This window comes from Ursus arctos, unplaced genomic scaffold (genome assembly GCF_023065955.2).
Source record: "Ursus arctos isolate Adak ecotype North America unplaced genomic scaffold, UrsArc2.0 scaffold_25, whole genome shotgun sequence".
NCBI lineage: Eukaryota > Metazoa > Chordata > Mammalia > Carnivora > Ursidae > Ursus > Ursus arctos.
In genome coordinates, this window is record NW_026622930.1 from 23,810,287 (window position 1) to 23,833,476 (window position 23,190).

At 44.3% G+C, this 23,190-nt stretch overlaps 1 protein-coding gene and 1 pseudogene across 1 annotated transcript in view; one reads left to right on the top strand and one right to left on the bottom strand.

The window, feature by feature from the left end:
* Window positions 1-17,619: 17,619 nt before the first annotated feature.
* Window positions 17,620-17,887, bottom strand: LOC113270283 (cytochrome c oxidase assembly protein COX19-like; annotated as a pseudogene).
* A 4,974-nt stretch (window positions 17,888-22,861) lies between these two features.
* The window catches only part of SPTLC2 (serine palmitoyltransferase long chain base subunit 2), a 97,376-nt gene continuing 97,047 nt past the window's right edge, over window positions 22,862-23,190 (top strand). Inside the window, exon 1 of the mRNA XM_026519413.4 lies at window positions 22,862-23,083. Coding sequence (XP_026375198.1) covers window positions 22,955-23,083 — 129 coding nt within the window. The 5' untranslated portion in view covers window positions 22,862-22,954. The remainder of the gene's footprint in view (window positions 23,084-23,190) is intronic.

A 23,190-nucleotide genomic window follows, 5' to 3' on the forward strand; every position in this document is an offset into this window, starting at 1 on the left:
CAGCAGATTTCCCATATAAATTTGATTTGCAATTTAAAAAAAGGGGGGGGTTCTCTATAGCAACAACTGGCCAGAGCCAGTTTCCTTTAGAAGTGCAGGCAGGCTCTCCATTTTAACGTCTCCTCTCTTTCCACTGCCTGCCCATAATGAGTTGGAGGGCGGTGCCCTTTCTTATCCTTTTGACCACCTAAATTATCAGCCTGGCTGCTCCAGGCATTGGAATTTCCAAGACCTCTCTGTTTCTTTATTTGGATACCATGACACGATAACCACCAGGCTTCGGAGCAGTCCTTGGGGTGGATTTTCCTGCCGTGTCTGTGAGTGTATTTGAACGCCTTGTAACTGGGACACTGATTAGGAAGACTGGAGTTCGGCACCGGTTCTTACTGAAAATTCCAGAATGGGGCATATCTGCTCACGTGAAATTATCCAAGTGGGTGCACCCTTGGAACACATGCCCTCTGCACTGTACTGAACGCTGAGCAAAGGTCAGCTGTATCTCCTGGAGACCTGCTTTAATCACAGGGCTAAGAATCCATTGGGCAATAAAAAGTGAATGCTTAACCCATCACATGGTGAGAGTGACAAAACGGAGATACTTTACTGCTCGGTTTCAGATGGACGCTTCTCGTCTCACTTTTATATTTATGAGTAGTGATTAACTCAAGGCTTAGTGATTCAACTTTGAAACGAATTTTTATCGTTTTTATATCTAGCTCGGGGACTCATGTAATTAGAGAGCTTGAGATTGCCAGGTGAGTTCTTATCATGTCTAAGGATTTTTCTGTTAATCCAGATTTCTGCAGTGTTTTCCTATGATAGATGGCATTGTTGCTGACCAGTATTCATGGCTTCCCCCTCGGATGGGATTATATTTCCTTGCTTTATTGACCTCAGGCTTGACCATGTGATTTGTCTGGGCCGATGAAATGCGAGTGGGAGTAATATATGCCACTTCAGAGACAGAGCTCTAAAAGCCGGGAGAGGTTCCCCGAGGCTCGCTCTTCTCTCGGCCACCGTGAGGATGGCCACGCACTGGAGACCAGGCAGCACGTAGTAGAGACTGCGCTTGCTGGACAGAGACTGAGTGAGAAATAAGCCTTTGTTACGTGCCACTGAAATGCTGGGGTCATCGGTTATAGCAGCATAACCTAATGTATCCTGGGGCACCTGGGTGGCTCAGTCCATTAAGCCTCTGCCTTCGGTTCAGGTCCTGATCTCAGGGTCCTGGGATCAAGCCCCACATCAGGCTCCCTGCTCACCAGGGTGTCTACTTCTCCCTCTCCGTCTGCCCCTCCCCACTGTTTGTGCTCATGCACTCTCTCCAATAAATAAATAAAATCTCGGAAAAATAAAAAAGCAAAAACCAAAACCTAACCTATACTGACCAAGACATGTGTAAACAAACGAAAAATGCTAACTGCTCCTGAGGCTGATAGCACGATAGATGGCAATAATCTCACCTTTTTCTATGTATCAAAGTGATATATATTTTCTCATTGATTGAGAAGTAAATGCCATAAATTTAAACTTATAAAATAATTATATACTGATAAAATGTTCTGTCTATATATGTTATATAAAAGTATATGTATATATAAATATGGTAACCCCTTTCTTAAATCTTTTTTTTAAAGATTTTATTTATTTATTTGAGAGAAAGAGAGAGAGAGCACGAGTGGGGTGAGGGGCAGAGGGAGAAGCAGACTCCCTGCTGAGCAGGGAGCCCGACATGGGGCTCCATCCCAGGACCCTGGGATCATGACCTGGGTCGAAGACAGATGCTTAACTACTGAGCCACCCAGGCGCCCTTGGTAAGCCCTTTCTAACAGACATATTCTTTCTTAGATAGATCAATGGTTTCTTTTCTTTTCTTTTTTTTTTTTAACATTTTTTAAAAAGTTTATTTGTTTAAGTAATCTCTATACCCAACGTAGGGCTCAAACTCACAACCTGAGATTAAAAGTCACACTCCTCGAACTGAGCCAGCCAGGCCAGGCGCCCCATGATACATCAGTGGTTGCAGTCAGACTCCTATGTCAAGTCCTGCTGATCTGGAAGGCACTCTGTGTCCTGAAGGTAGTTTGGCATATCTTCGCTCAAATTCATTATGAGTGAAATATTTTTGATTTATTGTAGTGACACATGTATTCAACGCATACCAGAGTATAATATGATAAGTAAATCCTCCCTCCCTTCCCCAACCCTCGCTACCACTTTATAGAAGTAATCACGTTAGGAGTTTCTTATCAGGGCTGACTTCATGGGTGAACTATCTCTGCAGTCAGGCAGGCCCTCGTGCTCAGAAGGACACTTACTGCTCCGCTATTGCCATCCTGAAAATTGTTAATAATATTTTAACAAGGGGCCTAGCATTTCTATTTTGCACGGGGCCCCCAAATTATGTCACTGGTCCTGCTTCTTGTGTAACCTTCCAGAAACATTGTTATGCACGAACAAGCATATGTTTGCTCATTTTTTTTAAAATATAGTGGCTTAAGACTCACCAACGAGGAGCAAGAGAATTTCTGTGAAGCTCTTTGGGCCAGTCCAAGCACCCAAATCTATCTTCCTCCTTCCCCTGCTCTGGGTCAAAGTGGCACTGACTCCTACGCATTGCATTTCCCAGGATGTTCTGAGTCAGCTGGCTTCCTGCTCAGTTTGACTGAACATGGGGAACTAGAAGGCACAAGAAAAGGAAAGGAAAAGTTGGCTCCTTCCCCTCCTCTGCCTCGGGTAGCATCTTCAGCAGCTGCTGCAGCTTCTCTGTGCCTCTGGCTCCTGCTGGCCTGGCCCACCACAGTTCGATCTGAAACCACCTGATCCCATGCCTGGGCTCCGTAACACCACCTCCATTCTTTACCTGTTATAGACTGAATGTTTGTGTCACCCCCCCGCCCCAGATTCGTATGTTGAAGCCCTAACCGTCGGTGTGACCGTGTTTGCAGATAGGGCCTTTATAGAGATAATTAAGGTTAAATGAGACCATCAGGATGAGGTCCCGATCCAATGGCACTAGGACCCTAGTAAGAAGAGACACCGGAGACCTTGCTGTCTCTCTTTGCTAAGACACAAAGAGATATATAAGCGCACAGTGAGGGGGCCACCACTTATAAGCCAAGGAGAGAGGCCTCAGGATGAATTCTGCCTTGCCGGCACCTATATCTTGGACTTCCTAGCCCTCAGAACTCTAAGAAGTAAATTCTTGTTGTTTAAGCCACCCGGTCTGCGGTATTTTGTTATGGCGGCCAGAACAGACTAAGATACATTTCCAGCTTCAGAGTGCTGGTTGCTTTCTGCTTTTGCTAATTCTGGACTGTCTTATTGTCTCCCACAGGCTTCTCAGCTTTCCTATCACCCATTCTCTGCATCCCACTCCGCTCTGTTTCAAGTACTCAGAGTGGTTTCCCTTCTCCCGATCAGACCCTGAATGATTCACTGTGTCATTCTTAGGCAGCATTACATGGACTAGGATGTACCCAACTCCCATCACTGGCAACTCAGTGTGCTGCTTAAGAAATACACCACAGGGGCTCCTGGGTGGCTCGGTTGGTGTCCGACTCTTGATTTCCACCCAGGTAATGATTTCAGGGTTGTAGGATCAAGCCCCATGGTCAGTGAGGAGTCTTATTCTCTTCCTCTCCCTCTTCTTCTCTCTCTGGCCCTCCCCCACACCACTTGCATGCTCGCTCTCGAAAGAAAGAAAGAAAGAAAGAAAGAAAGAAAGAAAGAAAGAAAGAAGGGAAAGACACTGTAAAATTAGGCCGATCTAAGTTTGGATCCTGACCCCACCCACTTCCTTGTTCAGTTGCCATAGTGGGACATTAGTCTCACTAGGCCTTAGTTCCCTCATCTGCAAAATGGAGACGGGCCCCTGGGCCACTCAGTCGGTTAAGCCCCTTCTGCTTAGTCATGGTCCTGGGGTCCTGGGCTCCCTGTTCAGTAGGGAGTCTGCTTCTACCTCTCCCTCTCCCTCTGCCCCTCCCCTGCTCATGGGCATGCGCTCTCTTCCTCTCTGTCAAATAAATAAAATCTTTTTAAAAAATACACTAAAGTCTATCCCATAGAAGAAATAATGTTTGAAAGGTACTTAGCATAGGGGCTAGTACAGAAAAAGTGTCAATAAATATTAGCTAGTATAATAGGAGGAAGGACAGAGCCTGGTGAGAAGCTGACATTGTCAAACATCATTACCAGAGTGTTTTTACAACTCCTAGTGTGTAGACAGTCTTCTAACAGCACCGCAAGCTTCTTGTGTGGCATCCTAGGAACTTGTTTATAAACCCTACAGTACCCAGAACAGAACATAGGAGAGTCTCAGAAAGTCAGGTTGTTCCTGATTTCATAATTACCTAGCTTAAGTTAAGCCTGCTCTCTTTCCTGTACTGCCTACAGCTGGTGGTGAACTTGCCCTTGCTTTCTAGGCCTTTAATCAAAGGACCCTAATATCTGCAGTCTTCTCTCCCCTTGCCACTATCACATAATCCACCCAGATCCCAGCATCTAAGGCTTTCTGAAGTTGAAAACCTAAGGAACGCCTGAGAATTCTAGAATGTGAAGTAAGCAAACTTTTTCTGTAAAGGGCCAGATGGTAAATATTTCGGGCTTTGTGGGCCACTTATCGTTTGTGTACTAACTACTCACTTCTGCCTTTGTAGTGCTGAGAGCAGCAGTAAGTGAATGGGCATGGATGTGTACCAATAAAACTTTACTTGTGGACACTGACATGTGAATTTCATTAATCGCAAGTCACAAAATAATATTCTTTTTTGATTTTTTAACCATTTAAAAGTGTAAAAAACATTCTTTGATCTCGGGTTGTACAAAAACAGGCAATGAGTAGAATCTGAAATGCAGGCCATCATTTTCTCTTGGCTTTTACTCAAACTCCTGTGGTTTAAGTTGTTGCCCTCTTTCTTTCCTTCTTTGCTGTGTGACACTGCGTAAGCCACTTAGCCTCTCTGGGCTTCAGTTCTCTTTTTAAAAATTAAATTGTTTACTTATTTTTTCAGTTTCATTAAGATATAATTGACATACAACAGTACAAGTTTAAGATGTACAGCATAATGACTTGACATATATTATGAAAAGATTACAATAATTTTAGATATCCATCTGGGCCTCAGTTCTTTACCAGTAACTCCGGAGTATCAGCGGATGAATGTTTTTCTTTCTTTTTTTTTTTTTTTTTAAGTACTCTCCCAATGTAGGGCTCGAACTCATGACCCCGAGATCAAGAGTCCCACGCTCTGTGAACAGAACCCCCCAGGCACCGGATGAATGTTTTTGAAAACCAGCTCTGTACGCTCTGTGATTTGTTTAGACTTCCAGGTGAAATTTCACGTAAACAAAAATAATCCCCTCCTACGAATTCGGTTGGGAGATTACTAATTGGTGCAGTGGTGCCAAACCTTTTTCCTGCCTTAGTCTACCAGCACAAAACAGTAACATTTCAGAGGGCAGAGCCAAAAATGGTGTCAAGGTTACTCTTCTCGGGGAGTACCCCCTTATTAAACAACCAGCACATCAGCTTATGTCTTGGATCCTTTCTTCTGGTGACCAAGTTCCACGCACTGACTCATGGAAGAAATATTTGCTGAGCACCTCCTATGTGCGGAGCACGCCGCTGGATGACCTGTAGTGAACCAAGCACGCCCGATCCCTCCCGGTGGCCCAGCGGAACGTGCGTGCGCAGGGGCCCAGGGCCGTGCTGATAAATTATGCAGGAATGCAGAGAAAGAGGGAGGGAGGGAGGAAAGGGGTTGCATTCAAATCGCCCCCAGCCTCTGTGTTCCCAGAATTGTCCCCTGCGACTCCCAGCCCCGCTATCCTGCCGCCCCGACTTCCTTCCAGCGCTTTCCCGGAACACGTCCTTCAGCAGCCCCGCCCCGAGCCAGCGCCCGCGTCTGCGCCTGCGCCCGCCTGCCGTCCGGACCCGGCCGGCGCCGCGGGGAGAGGGGAGGGGGCTCGGCGAGGACCCCGCGCCCCACATCCCGCCTCGCCCCGCCCCGCCCCGCCCGCGCGCCCTTCCCGGACTCGCTCCGTGTCCCCCCGCCCCGCTCCGGCTGTGGCGCTTATCTGGGCGGCCACGTGGGAAGCCGGTGACCCTGGGGGCAGCGTTCCGGCCTCCACGCCGTGTTCTCATCTCTGCGGGGAAACAGCATTAAGGCCGACCCCCATCTGTTTCAGTGACCTTTTCTCGACAGAAGCGTCGCTGCCAGCGGCTGCCAGGGAACACGCACAAACACACGTCCTCGGGGGGACTTCGGCCCAAGAGAAGCAAAAGTCCTGGCTTTCCCTCTTGGGGGCCGAGGAGGCGCGTCCCCTGTTTTCTCGGTGACAGCTTTTTCCTTGTCCAGGGCCACGCCTTTCCTTCCTTATCTCTCTGGCCACCTCTCTCCCCCTCACTCCTCATTCAAGGAAAGTCTTTAGGGGAATTGAATTTTGACTTCTTTTCTGAGGAATTTCTCAGCTACACCCCCCCCCCCGCCCCGCCCCAGATAGCTCATTCCTCTCCCAGCTTTTCCACTTCCTGCCGGAATCTTTTCATCTCTCCCAGGCCCCTTCCCACCCACTCTCTAACATAACCTGGCTCTTATCTCCCTTCCTTTTTGGCTCACCCGATAAGGTAGATAGTTAGGGGTGTCTTTTAGCCCATGCCTCCCCTTCCTCTGAGAATCTCGCGCACACACACACACACACGGAGGGGCCCTTGGTAGCCAGTGGTCCAGCGTGTGGCTTTGCCGCTAGGGTATCAGGGAAATACAGGACCCACAGCGGGGTCAAGCCTCCCCTCGCTTCTAGACTTTGGAATTGAGCTTGAGATGTTGTTGCAGCCTGAGCTGGTGTCTCAGACGCAGGAAATGCAGACAGGGAAGGCTTTGCTGTGTGAATGTTGAATCGGTGAAAACCGGTCTGTAGAGAAGAATGAAGACAGATTCTCAGAGAGAAGCAGAGAGGAGGCTGGAAGAGAGAGTAACCGCCTAGGAGTGTGACAACTTTCCAGTTCCTGCTTCGTGTTTGAGAGCAGCTGCCCTTGGCTTCCTTGTTGTTCACTACGAGTGTGGTGTAAGTTTGTAGGAGTTTGGATGTATTTGACTGCAAGTAAGAGATAACCCAAGTGACCATGGCTTGAACCGTTAGGACGCATTGTTTCCTTACGAAGTCTGAAGACAGCCAGAGCCAGGGTGTGTTCAGTTCAGCTATATCATCAAGGACCCAGGCTCTTTGATCTTTTGGCTATTATTCAGCATGCTGACTTTTCATTCTGTACTCCTTTCTTCATGGTCTCAATATGGCTTCCATGGCTCGAGATGTCATGTCCTCACATCACTGCATCAAGTAAGAAAGAAGGGAGCAGACGGAAAGAGGCTTAATTTTTGTTAATGAAAAATCCCTCTTTCTTAGAGTCTCCATAGAAGTTCTTATATCTTATTGGCTAGAACTGTTTCATATATTTACTCTACCTCCAAGACAGGCTGGAAAAGTGAGTGCCTGGCCAGGACAAGGGAATTGGATTTCCGTGATTATGATTCATAGCTCTGGCAGGACATCTGCTTCTCTGAGATCAAGGAATTTCCTGCCTGTACCTGAACAAAACTAGCAGGTAAAAAGGGGAAACGAGATTTGGTGTTGCTGTTTTGTTTTGTTTTTTTAATTTAAGTTTTTATTTATTTAAGTAACCTCTACACCCAACATAGGGCTCAAACTCATGACCCCAACCAAGATCAAGAGTCACACTCTCTTCCAGCTAAGCCAGGTGGGTGCCCCTGGGTGTTTAAAACAAACACTGTTGGCAACACCTTTTCAAAATATCCTGTTCCATTTAAGCTGATTTGATTGTATCTCTTACTTATAACCAAAAGAATCTTGACTACTGTAAAAGGGAATGCCTACCCGTTTCTCTGGTTTACCTAATCACTCTTGGCCTCCTGCCCCATCCTTTACCCCTTCCCAGGGAGGTGGAGTCAGGTACCTGGTTGGCGTGGGATAGATTTCTCCACTGGATGGGAGTGATTTATCAATGGTCCTGGCTTGGGGGGGGGGGGGGTCTGGTTTCTTTCTTTCTCCTTTTCCATCAGGACCAGTGGGAGTGAGCAACATGCATACACATTGCAGACTCAAACTTTCCCTTAGGTGGGTTGCCCAAGGTCTAGACTAGAGGTTAGAAGTTTGCTGTCACACTCAAGCCACATGCTCCCAGACCCCTTATAACAGTAATAAAGGTGATATTTTGTCAGGTGACATCTTTGTCAGTTATATAATTGTGGGACCTAGTACAAAATGGAAAGTGCCAAGAATTGCAAGAAAATCCCGAGAATTGCAAGACAGTGATGGCAAAGCATTAACCCAAGTGCAACTCACACCGGCCCCAAGCCCACCAACCTAACCCTGCACTTTGCTTGTGCCTCTCTCAACCTTTTGTCTTATTTCTCGGTTTGTTCAGAACTTTGATAAGAATGAGAGTATTATTCATTGAGCCCCTTCGAGCCCCAACAACACCTAATTTTCAGAAGCTACCCCTTTCCTTCCCTTGTCCATCCCCCAGTGTGCTCATGAACATGCCTACACAGTTCTCCAACTCATGTCAACGTAGCTTCCAATCACCCCTATAGTTTCAAATCTTCATCAAAATTACAGAAATGAATATACAGAATATTGGCTTTGGCATATACAGACTTGGGTTCTGATTTTCCCTCCACTGTTCACTAGCATAAGGATTTGAGTCAGTTACTGATCCTCCAAGGAGATCCAGTTTCCTCATTTGCAAGGTGAGGCCAATGACAATGTATGTTAGGTTCTTGGCACACTATAGGAAGTGAATAGTTTTTGAAGGAATATCATAGTCATATCTACCCATCTCTTTCCTCTTTCCTTCTTTCCTTCCTTCCTTTTATTAAACTGTTATCAAGTGCTTCATGGGCCAGGCACTGAGGTAGGTGTTGAAATTACATGATTTATAAAAATCCCTTCCCCATTGGCGCCTGGGTGGCGCAGTCGTTAAGCCTCTGCCTTCGGTTCAGGGCGTGATCCCAGTGTTCTGGGATCGAGCCCCACATCAGGCTCCTCCGCTGGGAGCCTGCTTCTTCCTCTCCTACTCCCCCTGCTTGTGTTCCCTCTCTCGCTGGCTGTCTCTATGTCAAATAAATAAATAAAATCTTTTTTAAAAAAAAATCCCTTCCCCATCAATAAAGAGGACATTATCCCTGTGAGAGTGTGTTTTTTTAAATAAAGTTTTTTAGGTTTTGTTTTTTAAAGCTTTTTTGAGATGTAATTTATATACCTTAAACTTCAACACCCATAGTATACAATGCAGTGCTTTTAGCATTTACAGAGTTGCACAGCCATAACCATAATTTAATTTTAGAACATCTTCATGGTCCCAAATAGAAACCTTGTATCCATTAGTAGTCAGTCCCAATCCGACCGAGGTTCCTCCCCTTACCCTCCCCACCCACACCACAGCCTAAGGCGATCACTAATTTATTTTCTGTCTCTGATTTGCCTGTTCTGGACCAATATGTAGTCTTTTTATCTGGCTTTTCTCACCTAGCATAATGTTTTCAAGTTTCATGTATGTTGCAGCATGTGTATTTCATTCCTTTTTATTCAATTGTATGGAATTTTTGTTTGTTTATCCATTCATCAGGTGATGTACATTTGAGTTGTTTCTACATTTTAAATATTATGCATAATGCTGCTATGAAGATTTGTGTACAAATTTTTATGTTGGCATATGTTTTCATCTCTCCTGGGTAGGTACCTAGAGGAATGGAATTGTATCATCATATGTTAACTCTATATTTAACATTTTGAGGACCTGTCAAATTGTCTTACAAAGCTCCTGCACCATTATGCATTCCCACCAGCAATGTATGAGGATTCCAATTCCTCCACATCCTCACTAACATTTCTTGTGTGGCTTTTAATTTTAGCTATCCTAGTGAGTATGACCTGGTAGCTCATTGTGGTTTTGATGGACATTTCCTAAACAACTAATGAAGTGGAGTGTGTTTCCATTTGCTTATTAGTCATTTGCTTTTCTTTTTTTTTCTTTTTCTTTTGATCCATTTATTTTCTTGGTTCTAGAATTTTTTAATTAGCTTTTTTGGATAAATGTCTATTCAAGTCTTTTGCCCATTTGAAAATAGGGTGCTTTTTTTTTTGTTTGTCTTTTTATTATTAATTTATGTCTTTTTATTAAGTTATAAGTTTTTATTATTGTTATATCTTTTTACTATTAAGTTATTATTAAGTTTATTATAACTTTTTATTATTAAGTTGTAAGTATTATTAAGTTGCAAATAAATATATTCTTCCATTCTGTGGGTTGTTTTTTTACTTTACTTTTTTGTTTTGTTTTGTTTTAAGTAGGCTCCACACCCAGCGTGGAGTCCAACAAGGGGCTTGAACTCACAACACTGGGATCAAGACCTGAGCTGAGATCAAGAGTCAGATACCCAACCAACTGAACCACCCAGGTACGCCATTTTTTCACTTTCTTAATGGTGTCCTTCAAAGAACAAAAGTTCTTAAATTTGATGAAATCCAATCTATATATTTTTACATTGGTTGTTTATGCTTTTGATGTCATCTAAAACCACTGACTAATCCATGGTCATGAATATTTAAACCTATATTTTCTTCTAAGGATTTTATAGTCTTAGCTCTTACATTTAGGTCCTTGATACATTTTGACTTAATTTTTGCATATGGTTAGGGGTCCAATTTCATTATTTTGCATGTGAATATCTAGTTGTACCAGCATCATTTGTTGAAAAGATGATTCTCTCCATCCTTGAGTCATCCAGGCACTCTTGTTGAAAATCAGGTGATCATCAATATTAGGGTTTATTTCTGGATTCTGAATTTTATTCCATTGTTTATGCTTATTCTTATGCTAGCACACTGTCTTGATTATTGTAGCTGTATAGTAAAGTTTTGAAATCAGGCAGTGTGAGTCCTCTAATTTTGTTCTTCTTTATCAAGGTTGTTTTGACTAGTCTGGGTGCCTGGCAATTCCCTAGGAATTTTAGGATCAGCTTGTCAGTGTCTCCTAAAAATACAGCTGGGATTTGGATAGAGATGGCACTGAATTCGCAGTGTCATCTTCACAATATTAAGTCTTTCAACGCCTGAACATGGGATATCTTTCCATTATTTAGATTTCATTTTGTCAATAATATTTTGTAGTTTTCAGTGTTTAAACCTTGCACTTTTCTGTTAATTTTTAAAAAATATTTATTTATTTATTTATTTATTTATTTATTTATTTATTTATTTATATGCGAGAGTAGGGGGCGGAGGGGCAGAGGGAGAAAGAGAATCCTGAAGCAGACTCCCCTCTGGGTGCTGAGCCCAATGCGTGGCTCAATCCCAGGACCCTGAGATCATGATCTGAGCCAAAATCAAGAGTTGGCCACTTAACCAACTGAATCACCCAAGTGCCCCTATGTTAAGTGTTTTTTTCTCTGTATTTTAGTCTTTTACAGGCCGTTGTTTAATGGAATTGTTTTCTTAATTTCATTTTCAGAATATTTATTGCTAGAATATAGAAATACTATTGATTTTTGTTTATTAACCTTATATCCTGCGACCTTTGTATTTAACTTATCTATTAGTACTGACCATTTGTTAGTATATCCTTGGTGTTTTCTATGTATAAGATAGTGTCGTCTGAAAATAGAGATTCCTTTACTTCTTCCTGTCTAATCTGGATGACTTTTATTTCATTTTGTTGCGGAAGGAGCGGGAAAGAGAATCTCAAGCAGACTCCCGAGTACAGAGCCTGCTGCAGGGCCAGATCTCACAACCCTGAGATCATGACCCTAGCCGAAATTAAGAGTCGGAGGTTCAACCTACTGAGCCACACAGGCGCCCCTGTCCTTTATTCTATTAAAGTAATGTATTATGTTGATTTTTTAAAATGTTAAACTTTAAAGCAAAGTTGTAGTCCTACTCTGTCATTAGATTTTTAATTATTATAAGTAGATTTTAAAAACCTGAAAAATAGAAAAAAATTTTTTTAAAAACTGAAAAGTAGTGGGGGGGGCGCCTGGGTGGTTCAGTTGGTTAAGCGTCTGCCTTCAGCTCAGGTCATGATCCCAGGGTCCTGGGATCGAGCCCACGTTGGGCTCCCTGCTCAGCTGGGAGTCTGCTTCTCTCTCTCTCTCTCTCTGCCCCTGCCCCCCACCTTGGGCTGGCTCTCTCTTTCAAATAAATAAATAAAATCTTAAAAAAAAGAAAACCCCGAAAAGCAGGAATACATTGAATTATCTACAACCTGAACACAGAATTCTTGGGTCTGATTCTTTGGGATACAAATGCATGAAAAGAAAAGATACGTAAACAACCATCTCACTAGTGGATGAGAAAACAAACACAGGTGGGTACACAAATACCTGGACTATAAAATGATACATGTTGAGTGCTGTACTTCATTATGGAACTGTAGCATGGGAACTACTCCTCTAGGACTCTGCTCCAGAAATAACAAGCGGCTGGGTTGTCTGCCCACAGTCTAGGCTGTGTTGTATCTTGGTGACTGCTCATGCTGCCCATTTGGCCCCAAACTTTCTTCCCATTTTTCTTTCACTATATTTTTTTCTTGCTTATTTTTCCTGGAAGGTCACATATCAATATATATTATTAGTGGTTTTAATTTCTTCCCCTTTTCTTTTGCTTATATTATATTCTAACTTTACTAGATTAAATATATGTTGCTTTTGTAATACAAACAAACATTACTTGGAGCAGCTGGGTGGCTTAATCGGTTAAGCATCTGCCTTCAGGTCAGGTCATGATCCTGGGGTCCTGGGATTGAGCCCCATGTCAGGCTCTCTACTCAGCAGGAGGCCTGCTTCTCCCTCTCCCTCTGCCTGCTACTCCCTCTGTGTGTGCTCTCTCTCTTTCTCTCTGTCAAATAAATAAATAAAATCTAAAAAAAAAAAAAAAAAAAAAGAACTAGTGCTTTTCTCCATTCACACTTCATAAAATAATTTTTTAAAAAAGAAAAGAAACAAACATTACTTAAAAAGAAGGGTCCAGCTGGGGGCCCACAAGAACGGCACCTGGAGCGCCAAGGAGGTAGGTGCCACAATGCAGGAGGCGGAGCGTGTGACTCGAGACAGAGCAGTGCATGGGGGCGTCACAGGCACTAGTGGCTCCTCCTTTGCACTCTTCCATTGTCTGAATTTTCTTTTTTATTTTTTTAGACTTTATGTTTAAGTAATCCCTACCCCCAATGTGGGGCTCAGACTCACAACCCCAAGATCAAGAGTCTCACACTCTACTGACTGAGCCAGTCAGGCGCCCCTCTTCCATTGTCTTAAACAGCAGCTCAGGGGTTCTGTTATATAACATGGTGACAATGCAAACCAGTCTGTTGACAGAAGGGGATGGAGAGGGGCGCCTGGGTGGCGCAGTCTTTGGGCCTCTGCCTTTGGCTCAGGGCGTGATCCCAGCATTCCGGGATCAAGTCCCACATTGGGCTCCTCGGCTGGGAGCCTGCTTCTTCCTCTCCCTCTCCCCTGCTGTGTTCCCTCTCTCGCTGGCTGTCTCTCTGTCACATAAATAAATAAAATCTTAAAAAAAAAAAAAAGAAAAAAGAAAGGGATGGAGAAAGGTAGTGATGGAGGGAGGGATCCCAATATGTACTGGGAATCTTTTGAGGTTGTTGAGTATTTTCATTATGTGGATTGTGGAGATGATTTCACAGGTGTGTACATATATCAAAACTCATCATATCTTAACAGTTAAATATATATAGTTTACGTAATATCAATTATACATCAATAATCTCGTAAAAAAGATTCTCCTGAGGGACTGTAATAGTTAGGGGGCTTTAAGTTCCAACTTAAAAAAAATTCAACTGCCATAAACAATGAAAGAACATTTCTTGCTTCAGTATAACTGAAATATCAAGAGGTAGGCTTCAGGCATGGTTTGATCAGAGAGCCCCCTCCATATGTCTGTGAGCCACTCTGCTCACTTCGTGATGTTGGCTTCATCCTTACACAGGTTTTCTTTCTGGTAGCCCAATGGCTGCAGCAATTGTAGGCTTCATATTCATACAGCACACCTTCCAGGAGAATAGATAGGTTTCCTTCCTCCAACCATTGAACCCAAATCTCCAGTCCAGTCTTACCATGATCGGATCAACTAAGCTGTGTCCGTCTGTAAACCTGTCACTGTGGTAAGGGCCTGGGCAGCAGTTAACCCAGCTCTAAGTATATGACTAGTAACCAGTGAAGGAAGAGTGGAATGGGTGATAGAGAAGCAACCCATTGAAATGATATGAAATGATATGGACTGGCAAATCTGTATGCAATGGTCAACATGAGGAAGGTCAAGATTGGGTTGAAATAGAAGGTGACTCTAAAGCTGTCATTTATGTTTTAAAAGGTGTTCTTGATATAAAACAGAAGTGTACTGTATTTTGAAATGTTAGAGTATCAGGGTCTTAAAGTGGGTACAAAAGTTCCTTTTCCCTGTCAACTGTTTAGGCACCCCTGTTGCCTCCTCACTGCTGTTCTAATTCCTGTGCTTTTCAGGACATCTATTGAGAGAACTTTCAGGCGACTTTGACGATACCCTGAACAGAACAGCACTCTTCTAGATACAGGTTCAAATGGCTCTCCCAGATATCAGGCACCAAAAATGATTGCTTTGGGGGCAGTACAAGACAGGAAAATATGTGAGAAAAAGTTAGGAAAGATGGAGGGTATGGGCAAGAGCCTCAGAAGGCCATTTTAAAGGAAGTTATTTTGTCTAAGAATAGGTAGCACTGCCAAGTAAATATAAAGTGATGAGGAAGACAGCAAAATCCTTAAAGCATTCTGTAATGCAGTGGAAGAGAAATGGCACCCTCACCGTAAACCTGTTCTGTTTAAAATCTCAGCGCTCCTGGATGGCTCAGTGGGTAGACTCTTGATCTCAGGGTGGTGAGTTCAAGTTCCATTTTGGGCATGGAGCCTACTTAAAAAACCTAAAATAAAATAGATATGCAAATCTCATCACTCCATAGGATACATATGCCACCCTGCTTAGGAATGAATGAACCTTCTAACTTATGTCATTTTTCTTTTCTTTTTAATTTTTTTTTTACCAAAGTATCCTTTACATATATAATTCAATTATGTCATTTAAAACTGACCATACATAACATATTCAGAGCTAGTATGGTTGTCTGTGAGTCCTCTGTCATCATTTATGCTCCCTGTGAGAGTAAATTCTCAGTTTGTAGAGATGATATTTCTATTTTTCTGACATAACTCCATACACAGAGGTTTTTTGTTTTTTTAAGATTTTATTTTTTCATTTGACAGAGAGACAGCCAGCGAGAGAGGGAACACAAGCAGGGGGAGTGGGAGAGGAAGAAGCAGTCTCCCAGCGGAAGAGCCTGATGTGGGGCTCGATCCCAGAACTCTGGGATCACGCCCTGAGCCGAAGGCGGACGCTCAATGACTGAGCCACCCAGGCGCCCCTATTAATTGCTTTGGGATGATGATTTGATGAAGATGAAAATGATAAGATATCAATCACTTTAATCAGTTTAAATAAACATCAATTTGGAGTAAATTTTGGAGGTTGGATTTGGGGAGGAGGGAAAGTCTAAAACCAGTATTTCTTTTCTTTTTTTTTTTTTTTAAAGATTTTTTATTTATTTATTCGACAGAGATAGAGACAGCCAGCGAGAGAGGGAACACAGCAGGGAGAGTGGGAGAGGAAGAAGCAGGCTCATAGCGGAGGAGCCTGACATGGGGCTCGATCCCATAACGCCGGGATCACGCCCTGAGCCGAAGGCAGACACTTAACCGCTGTGCCACCCAGGCGCCCCTGGAGGTGGATTCCTGATGGCATCATTTGAGCACATGCATCCAGTTAGATCTACCCCCTACTCTTTTTGGTTATGTGAGCCAATAAATCTCCTTTGTACTTAATCCAATTTGAATTCAGTTTCAAAACTTGCAGCTCAAAAAGCTTTGACTAATAGCACCACCATTATCATAATGGTTATCTGCAGCACCACCCCTTCTTCCTGGAGCCAGAAGCAACAGTCCACTTCCTGACACAGAACCTCAGATGATTGCCACAGTCAACTGAGTGAATACCCACAGGAAGTCCAGGGTGGCAGTGTGGGGTGTGGTGGTTGGGTAGGAGGCTCGGAGGTGCTTCTAGGGCAGAGGAAACACACGCAGAGAGCTACCCTTGAGACACAGGCTCTAAATGCCTATTCCTGGAGCGCTCATCTGTCTTCTCTCCCAGGTCCAAATGCAAATACCTTGTTAGACACAGATTTTTTTTTAAAAAAGATTTTATTTATTTGAGGGAGAGAGAAAGAGAGAGAGCACAAGCAGGGGGAGCTGCTGGCAGAGGGAGAAGGAGAAGCAGACCCCCTGCTGAGCAGGGAGCCTGATAAGGATGTCTATCTCTGACCCTGAGATCATGACCTGACCCAAAGGCAGAGCCTTAACCAATTGAGCCACCCAGGAGTCCCTTGTCAGACACAGATTGAAATCACTCTATTGGGTGCTTCAAAGGCACCCTGAGCCAATCAGGAACCACCATTCCTGATTCGTATTTGCATGCCATCATTCCTTTAAACAGCCCAGGCCTCAAAATAATAATGCAATTCTAAGCTCTTGTCCCAGGGCCTACTCAGTTTTGTGGATGCGAATATTGCCACCGAAAATGGTCCAAAAATGTTATCCAAGATCTTCTGGCAAAAGTAGGGCCAGAAACTCAGGGAGAGAATCAGACTCTTTCACTCACTGTATTAGGTTAAGAGTAGTAAAAAGGGAAATAATAAACCCATTTCTTGTAAGTCAAGACCATAAGCTCCACAAGGAGCAGAGACTATGTTTCTTTCTGTTTTTCATTGTATTTTTTTTCTCATTGCCAAGTTTATACTCTATTTTTGTTTTTTAAAAAAGGAAATAAACTGGCATATATATTTATAAGTACAAAAAGGAAACCATTTTGCTAGGGAATGGTTTTCTGACAATATCTATATAAGAGGCTGAAGCTGTGAACATTCAGCATGTCAGTATCGAGAAGCTATGCAGAGTATTACCATATGGAGTCACCATTTCATGGAGGTCCATGTGTCCCCTCACTAAGCAGGCATGACTCCACATTCTGACCTGCTGGCATAGGTCTCCCTAGGAACTCTGCCTCACACAATGTAAAGATAAAACCTAACACTCTTTATTTATTTATTTATTTATTTATTTTTTTAAACCTAACACTCTTTAAAAAAAAATAAAATCTTTAAGAAACAAAAAGGGGGGAACACCTGGCTGGCTCAGTGGAGCCATCAACTCTTGATCTTGGGGTTGTGAGTTTGAGCCCCACATTGGGTGTAGAGATTATTTTAAAAAAAATAAAATCTTTAAAAGAAAAAACAAAAACCTAACACTCTTGGGGGAAAATGAGATCTAATAGGAACCATAATTTTTCAAAATAACCTGGGAAACATCAGGATGAGATGTTTCTATCAAGGATGGCATCCTGGAAGCCCCTTTGGAAGTCACAGCACCTCACCATATATCCTCAGGTGACAAGGTCACATGACATGGTCAGTCCTCGATGACCCGGTGGTCAATAGTCTTTTTCCCATTAGAAGTTAGTTTTTGCCTCTGGTTTTCCATCAATCAAATCGAATCCCAGTTTTTCCAGGGGATCTTGTGCCATCAGGTGCCTCTCCATTCTGTATCCTAAATAGTCTCTTGATTCATTTCTGCACAAAGCATTTTTGAATTTATTGTCAGGGAGACACTTGATGAATTTCTCTTTAAAGCTTTTACGTCACCAAAGTGATCCAGTGGGAAGCTGCCCCTGTCCTGGGCTATGGTTGAAAGCTCTTGTACTGAAAATTCATGGCCATTGACCTCATTGTTTTTGTTTTTGTTTTTTTGTTTTTTTTGAGTAAACTCTATCCCCAACATGGGGCTCGAACTCACAACCCTAAGATCAAAAGTCACATGCTCTACCAACTGAACCAGTCAGGTGCCCTATCATTGTATTTGTAGTACCTGATGTAATAACATGATGCCCAGAAAAAAGTACATGTCAAACAATTGGCCAAATACAAAAAGTAACGAACGACCATGGAAAGTTTGGAAAGGAAAGACCAAGTGATGATCTCGGGGTCAGGATCAGACAATACCTCTGAGTTGCCCAGCCCTAGTTTTTGTACCAAAGCAGAGTACCTCTAAAGGGCTCTTTCTCCCTTATGATTCTTCTGCAGTCTTAACTGATGTTCATCATTTCTGCCTGCCCAGTGTCCACTCCATTTTTCTATGAGGTCCTCAATTTCTTTTTGGGAAATCACCTCTCTTCATTTTGCACCCTCTTTTTAGGAAGGTGAATTTTGGAAAGCAGATCCCACCATGAAAGATAAAGGAACCACATCCTTCTGTTTGCCCCCCTTCAGCCCCGCCCCAATGGACCCATGTGACTTAAACTCAGCCAATCAGATGCTCTCTCCTGGGACTTGGCCTCTTTGGCAAGCGATCCAAGATGGTAAGGGTGGTTGGGGGTCATTTCTTTTGGTGATATAATTATCAGACAGTTTCTGCCACAGACCCTCCTGAGGGTTTGGCCCTCATGCTTTGGCCACCATCGTTTGGGCAAGCATTAGACATCTCACCTTGCTGCCCAGCCCTCTGGAGATCTCTTGCTCCTGACTTTTTCTAAGCCTGCTTCTTCAGCCTTCAGCCATGTCACTGAGCTGCTAATAACCTTCTGTGTAAGTCACCCAGCCTTAACTTGCATGCATGCAACCAAGACCCCTGATAGCACAGGCTGCCTGCTCCTCCGGCGAACTAGCCTGCTATCTCTCACTTCATTTCTCTTTCTAAGCAGCAGTCTTACATGGCCCTTTAAAAATGCTATACTGGGGGCGCCTGGCTGGCTCAGTCCGTAAAGCAGACAACTCTTGATCTTGTAGAGTTTACTTTAAAAAAAAAATTTTTTTTTTTAAAGATTTTATTTATTTATGTGACAGAGAGACAGCCAGCGAGAGAGGGAACACAGCAGGGGAGAGGGAGAGGAAGAAGCAGGCTCCCGGCCGAGGAGCTCGATGTGGGGCTCGATCCCGAAACGCCCCCGGAACGCCAGGATCACGCCCTGAGCCAAAGGTAGATGCTTAACGACTGCGCCACCCAGGCGCCCCTAAAAAATTTTTTTTTAATGCTATACTGGAAGCCTCCTCCTCAATACTCCTTCCCAGTGATTGTTATTTGTTCTTTTCATTCCCAAGTTCTAACTCCTTGTAGCAGACAATGATAGGGCTGTCCTTTCTTCTCTGCGACAATTCCTCCTTCTTTGTAACTGATTCCTCACCTCCAGCAGCTTGTCCTTGTGCTTTGGCCACCATGGTTTGGGCGAGCATTAGACATCTCACCCTAAGGTGGGCCAATCAGATCTCTCTTTCCTAGGAATTTATAAATTTGACCTAGGGAATATGAAAGTAGTAAGTGGCTAAGAGCTAAGCCTCACAAGTGGGTTGGCACTGGGAAGAAGGCCTATAATTTTCTGTTGCCAAGGTTTGGGATAGTTGAGTCCCCACACTTCCCTATCTTGGGGAGAGTTGCAATAATTTTCCCTTTCTTGATGAAGTTTTCTAATATTGACCTATGTTAGCTCCAATCACAAGAACCTTAACACATTCACCATGTGGCTTAGAGCTGTGTGACTTAACACAGTCGCCATGGGATGGAAGGCTTCTTGGAGGCAGGGCCAGATTTTCATTCATTTTCTCAGTCATTTATTGAGTATTTACTATGTGCCAGGCACTGTGCTGGGTACTAGGAACCCGAAGGTGAATCAGACAATCCGCTGACCTCAAGGAGCTTGCTCTCTGTCTAGTTGGGGGTATAAGTGTATTCATGCATTCATTCCTTCATTCATTTGACAAATAATTCATTTACTCAACTAATGATTGCCAGCACTTATTGACTATTATGTGACAGGCCCTGGTACTAAATGCTTTTCTTTCTTCGTTCTCACAACAACTCTATGAGGTGTATTTCATTTTACAGACAAAGAAACGGAGTCACAGGGAAGTCAAGCAGCTTTGCCAAAGTCACAAGGCTTTTAAGTGCTAGAGCTGGGTTTCCAATTCTGTGTGACCATGGAGCTCTTGCTTTGAACCACTCTGTAATCTCAGTCTCAAAAAAACAAAAAACAAAAAACAAAAAAAACCCAAAGTAATGTGACACATGCTTGCTTAGACAGGTGTGTATAAAGTTCATGGTGAAGAAAGAGACTAATTTGGTGAGGAAGCTGGAGTTCAAGAAAGGTTTTACAGTTGAAATGGTTTGAGTAATCTTGAAGGAAGACTTGTAGCCCCGGTGCCTAGCCCAGAACTTTGCATGTGAGCTCAGTAAAATGATGATGAGGTGGCTTCTGCATCTGGAAGGAGCTGTTTTCCTGTTTGCATGGAGCTTGGGGTGTTACCTACTGCCTTCTGCGGCATCCCTTTTGTGATTTAGCAATGGCGTGCAAGGTTATCAGATCATTTGTGTATTATATCATCGATGGTCACAAAAGCCCTGTGAGGTAAGTAGTACAGGTATTAATTTTGTAAGATGGGTGAGGAAACCAAGGCTGATGTTGCATGACTCATCCAAGACCATGCACGGTGAGTAAGTGGCAGAACAAGACAAGGACCTGTGTCCTGCCCTCCGGAGAGAGGGACTGGCTAACAGGATTCCTCTAATCTAGCCACAGTCTTCACTCTTAGGCTCTAGTTTAAGGCTTTGCTCTTCCCAGCCTCTGTACCTGAGCTTTTGAAGATTCCCTCTCCTGGGAACACCCTCCCCTTACTTCTCATTCCCAGTTTTCCAAATACTGCTCATCCTTCAAGATTAAGCTCATCCTACATCTTCTTCCCAAGTCGTTTCCAAATTCATTCAGCTTACTATCTAAGCATCCATTAAATCCCTTAGCCCTGCTTTCCAACCAGATTCCTGCCCTGAAAAACTTTCCGTATGGAAAGTCTAGACCTGTCACTGTGGCCCAGCCTTCCTCATCAGAACTCCAGCCTTCTGTAGGCCTTCAATTGCTGTTTGCGTTACACATCTTTTCTCTCACTAGAATGTAAGCGCCATGAGATGCAACCACGTGTCTTTCTTTTAGCCTCATACTTCTATCACAAACTTATGTTCTTTGGGATCATAGTGTTTGTTGACTCAAAGAAGGCATCTGCTCTGTCCACCTGCTGTTAGATTGTTCAGCTCCTAAACCATGAAAAACTGATAGCTTGTCAATCCCTTTCCTAAAGATGCGGTAGGGGGAAGAATGCACGGATTCTCATAGGCCCATTCAGCAATTAAAAATGTGGTGCCTGGGTAGCTCAGTCGGGTGAGCGTCTGACTTTTGATTTCAGCTCAGGTCATGATCTCAGGATCCTGGGATTGAGCCTCAAGTCAGGCTCCACACTCAGCAGGGAGTCTCTTCTTGAGGCTTCTCTCTCCCTGTCCCTCTCCTTCTGCCCCTCCCCCACCCTATGCTCTCTTTCTCTCTAAAATAAATAAATAAATAAATCTTTAAAAAATTAACCAACACTTAATGAATTTACTAATGGCCAGGTGTTCTACAAAATACACTATATGTCTTAACTCAAATCCTCAGGACAACTATTATTATTTCCACTGAACAGATGAAGATATATAGCGGTCACTCAGCTAGTAAGTGGCGTAGTCAGGATTCAAATCCAGACCACCTCCAGAGTCAATACTCTTAACTATGACACTAAATTATTATTTTTTAAAAGATTTTATTTATTTATTTATTTATTTATTTATTTATTTGAGAGAGAGAGCACGAGCAGAGGGAGAAGCAGACTCCCCACTGAACAGGGAACCTGACACGGGCTCGATTCCAGGCCCCCGGGATCATGACCTGAGCCGAAGGCAGATGCTTAACCGACTGAGCCACCCAGGCACCCACCTATGACACTAAATTCTTTATGCGTAACCAAAAGTCTCTTTACGATGTAGATCCATTTCCTTTCTAACCCCTATGGGAAGATAGAACGCAAGGGGTGCAAAATAATATCTATTATGCTATGGGCCAGGCATTATATTTCTTGCAATAAGCCTACGAAACAGGAATTATTAACTCTATTTTAGAGAATTTGGCTCCCAGAGTGGCTAAATACACAAGGTTTAGCTTTCAGTTATTGGCAGAGTTGGAACAAGACCAGGTTTCCTGACTCTTAAGGAAGTACTCTTTAAAGGAAATCGTACAGAAAACCCTGATTAGGGGCAGATGTGAAGGGCAAAGAGACATCCGAATTATTAAGGAATGTGTTAATGTACGCAGCGTATTAAAGAATGGTGAGAGAATGCTAAAAATGCTGTTCTATAGATACGCACATAGGCATTCGCTGATTAAATAAAGGAGCCCGGTGCCCGCCTTGGATTCACATCCCAGAACTTCCCCCGAGGCAAGGACAGAGAGGGCGCCACCTGTCCGGGAGAACCCGGGAACCCGCTCTGGACACTAGGGCTCAGCCCCCTTCCTGTCCTCACATTCTAATTGGCCTACTTCTTCCTGGGCCCCGCCTCCTCTGCGTGGACCAAGAAGCCGCCAAACCCTACCCAGACCCCTCGACATCCCCGAGCCGCCTTTGCTGTCGCCCGTGATTGGCCAGACAGCACCATGGGGTCCGCCTCCTTCTCCTCCAGATTGGCCAGCAGTCCTTAGGCTCAAGTCCCTCCTGTCCGGCCCCGCCCCGTTTCTCTTTGGCAGCCGGGCCTTGGGCCAGCCACCGCCTCCGCGGGAGTGGGCCCCGCCCCCCTGTGACGGCCGGGCTGGTAATTGGCGGCGGCGCGCAGCCATTTCCGGTTTCGGGGAGGTGGGTGGGGTGCGGAGCGGGACTGGAGCCGCCGCTGCCTGGGCCGCCGCCTACAGAACCTTCCTTGCGCCTGGTGATACCGGGACGATGCGGCCGGGGCCCGGAGGCTGCTGCTGCCGTCGCCCGGTGCGGGCGAACGGCTGCGTGGCGAACGGGGAAGTGCGGAACGGGTATGTGAGGAGCAGCGCCGCTGCCGCCGCAGCCGCCGCGGGTCAGGTATGGTGGGACCGGGCGGCCGGGCTGAGCCGGAGGTGGCGGGCGGGGACTCTGCGAGCTGAGCCCGTGCGGAGCCGGCAGAGGGGGTGGCCGGGCGGGGCGAGGTC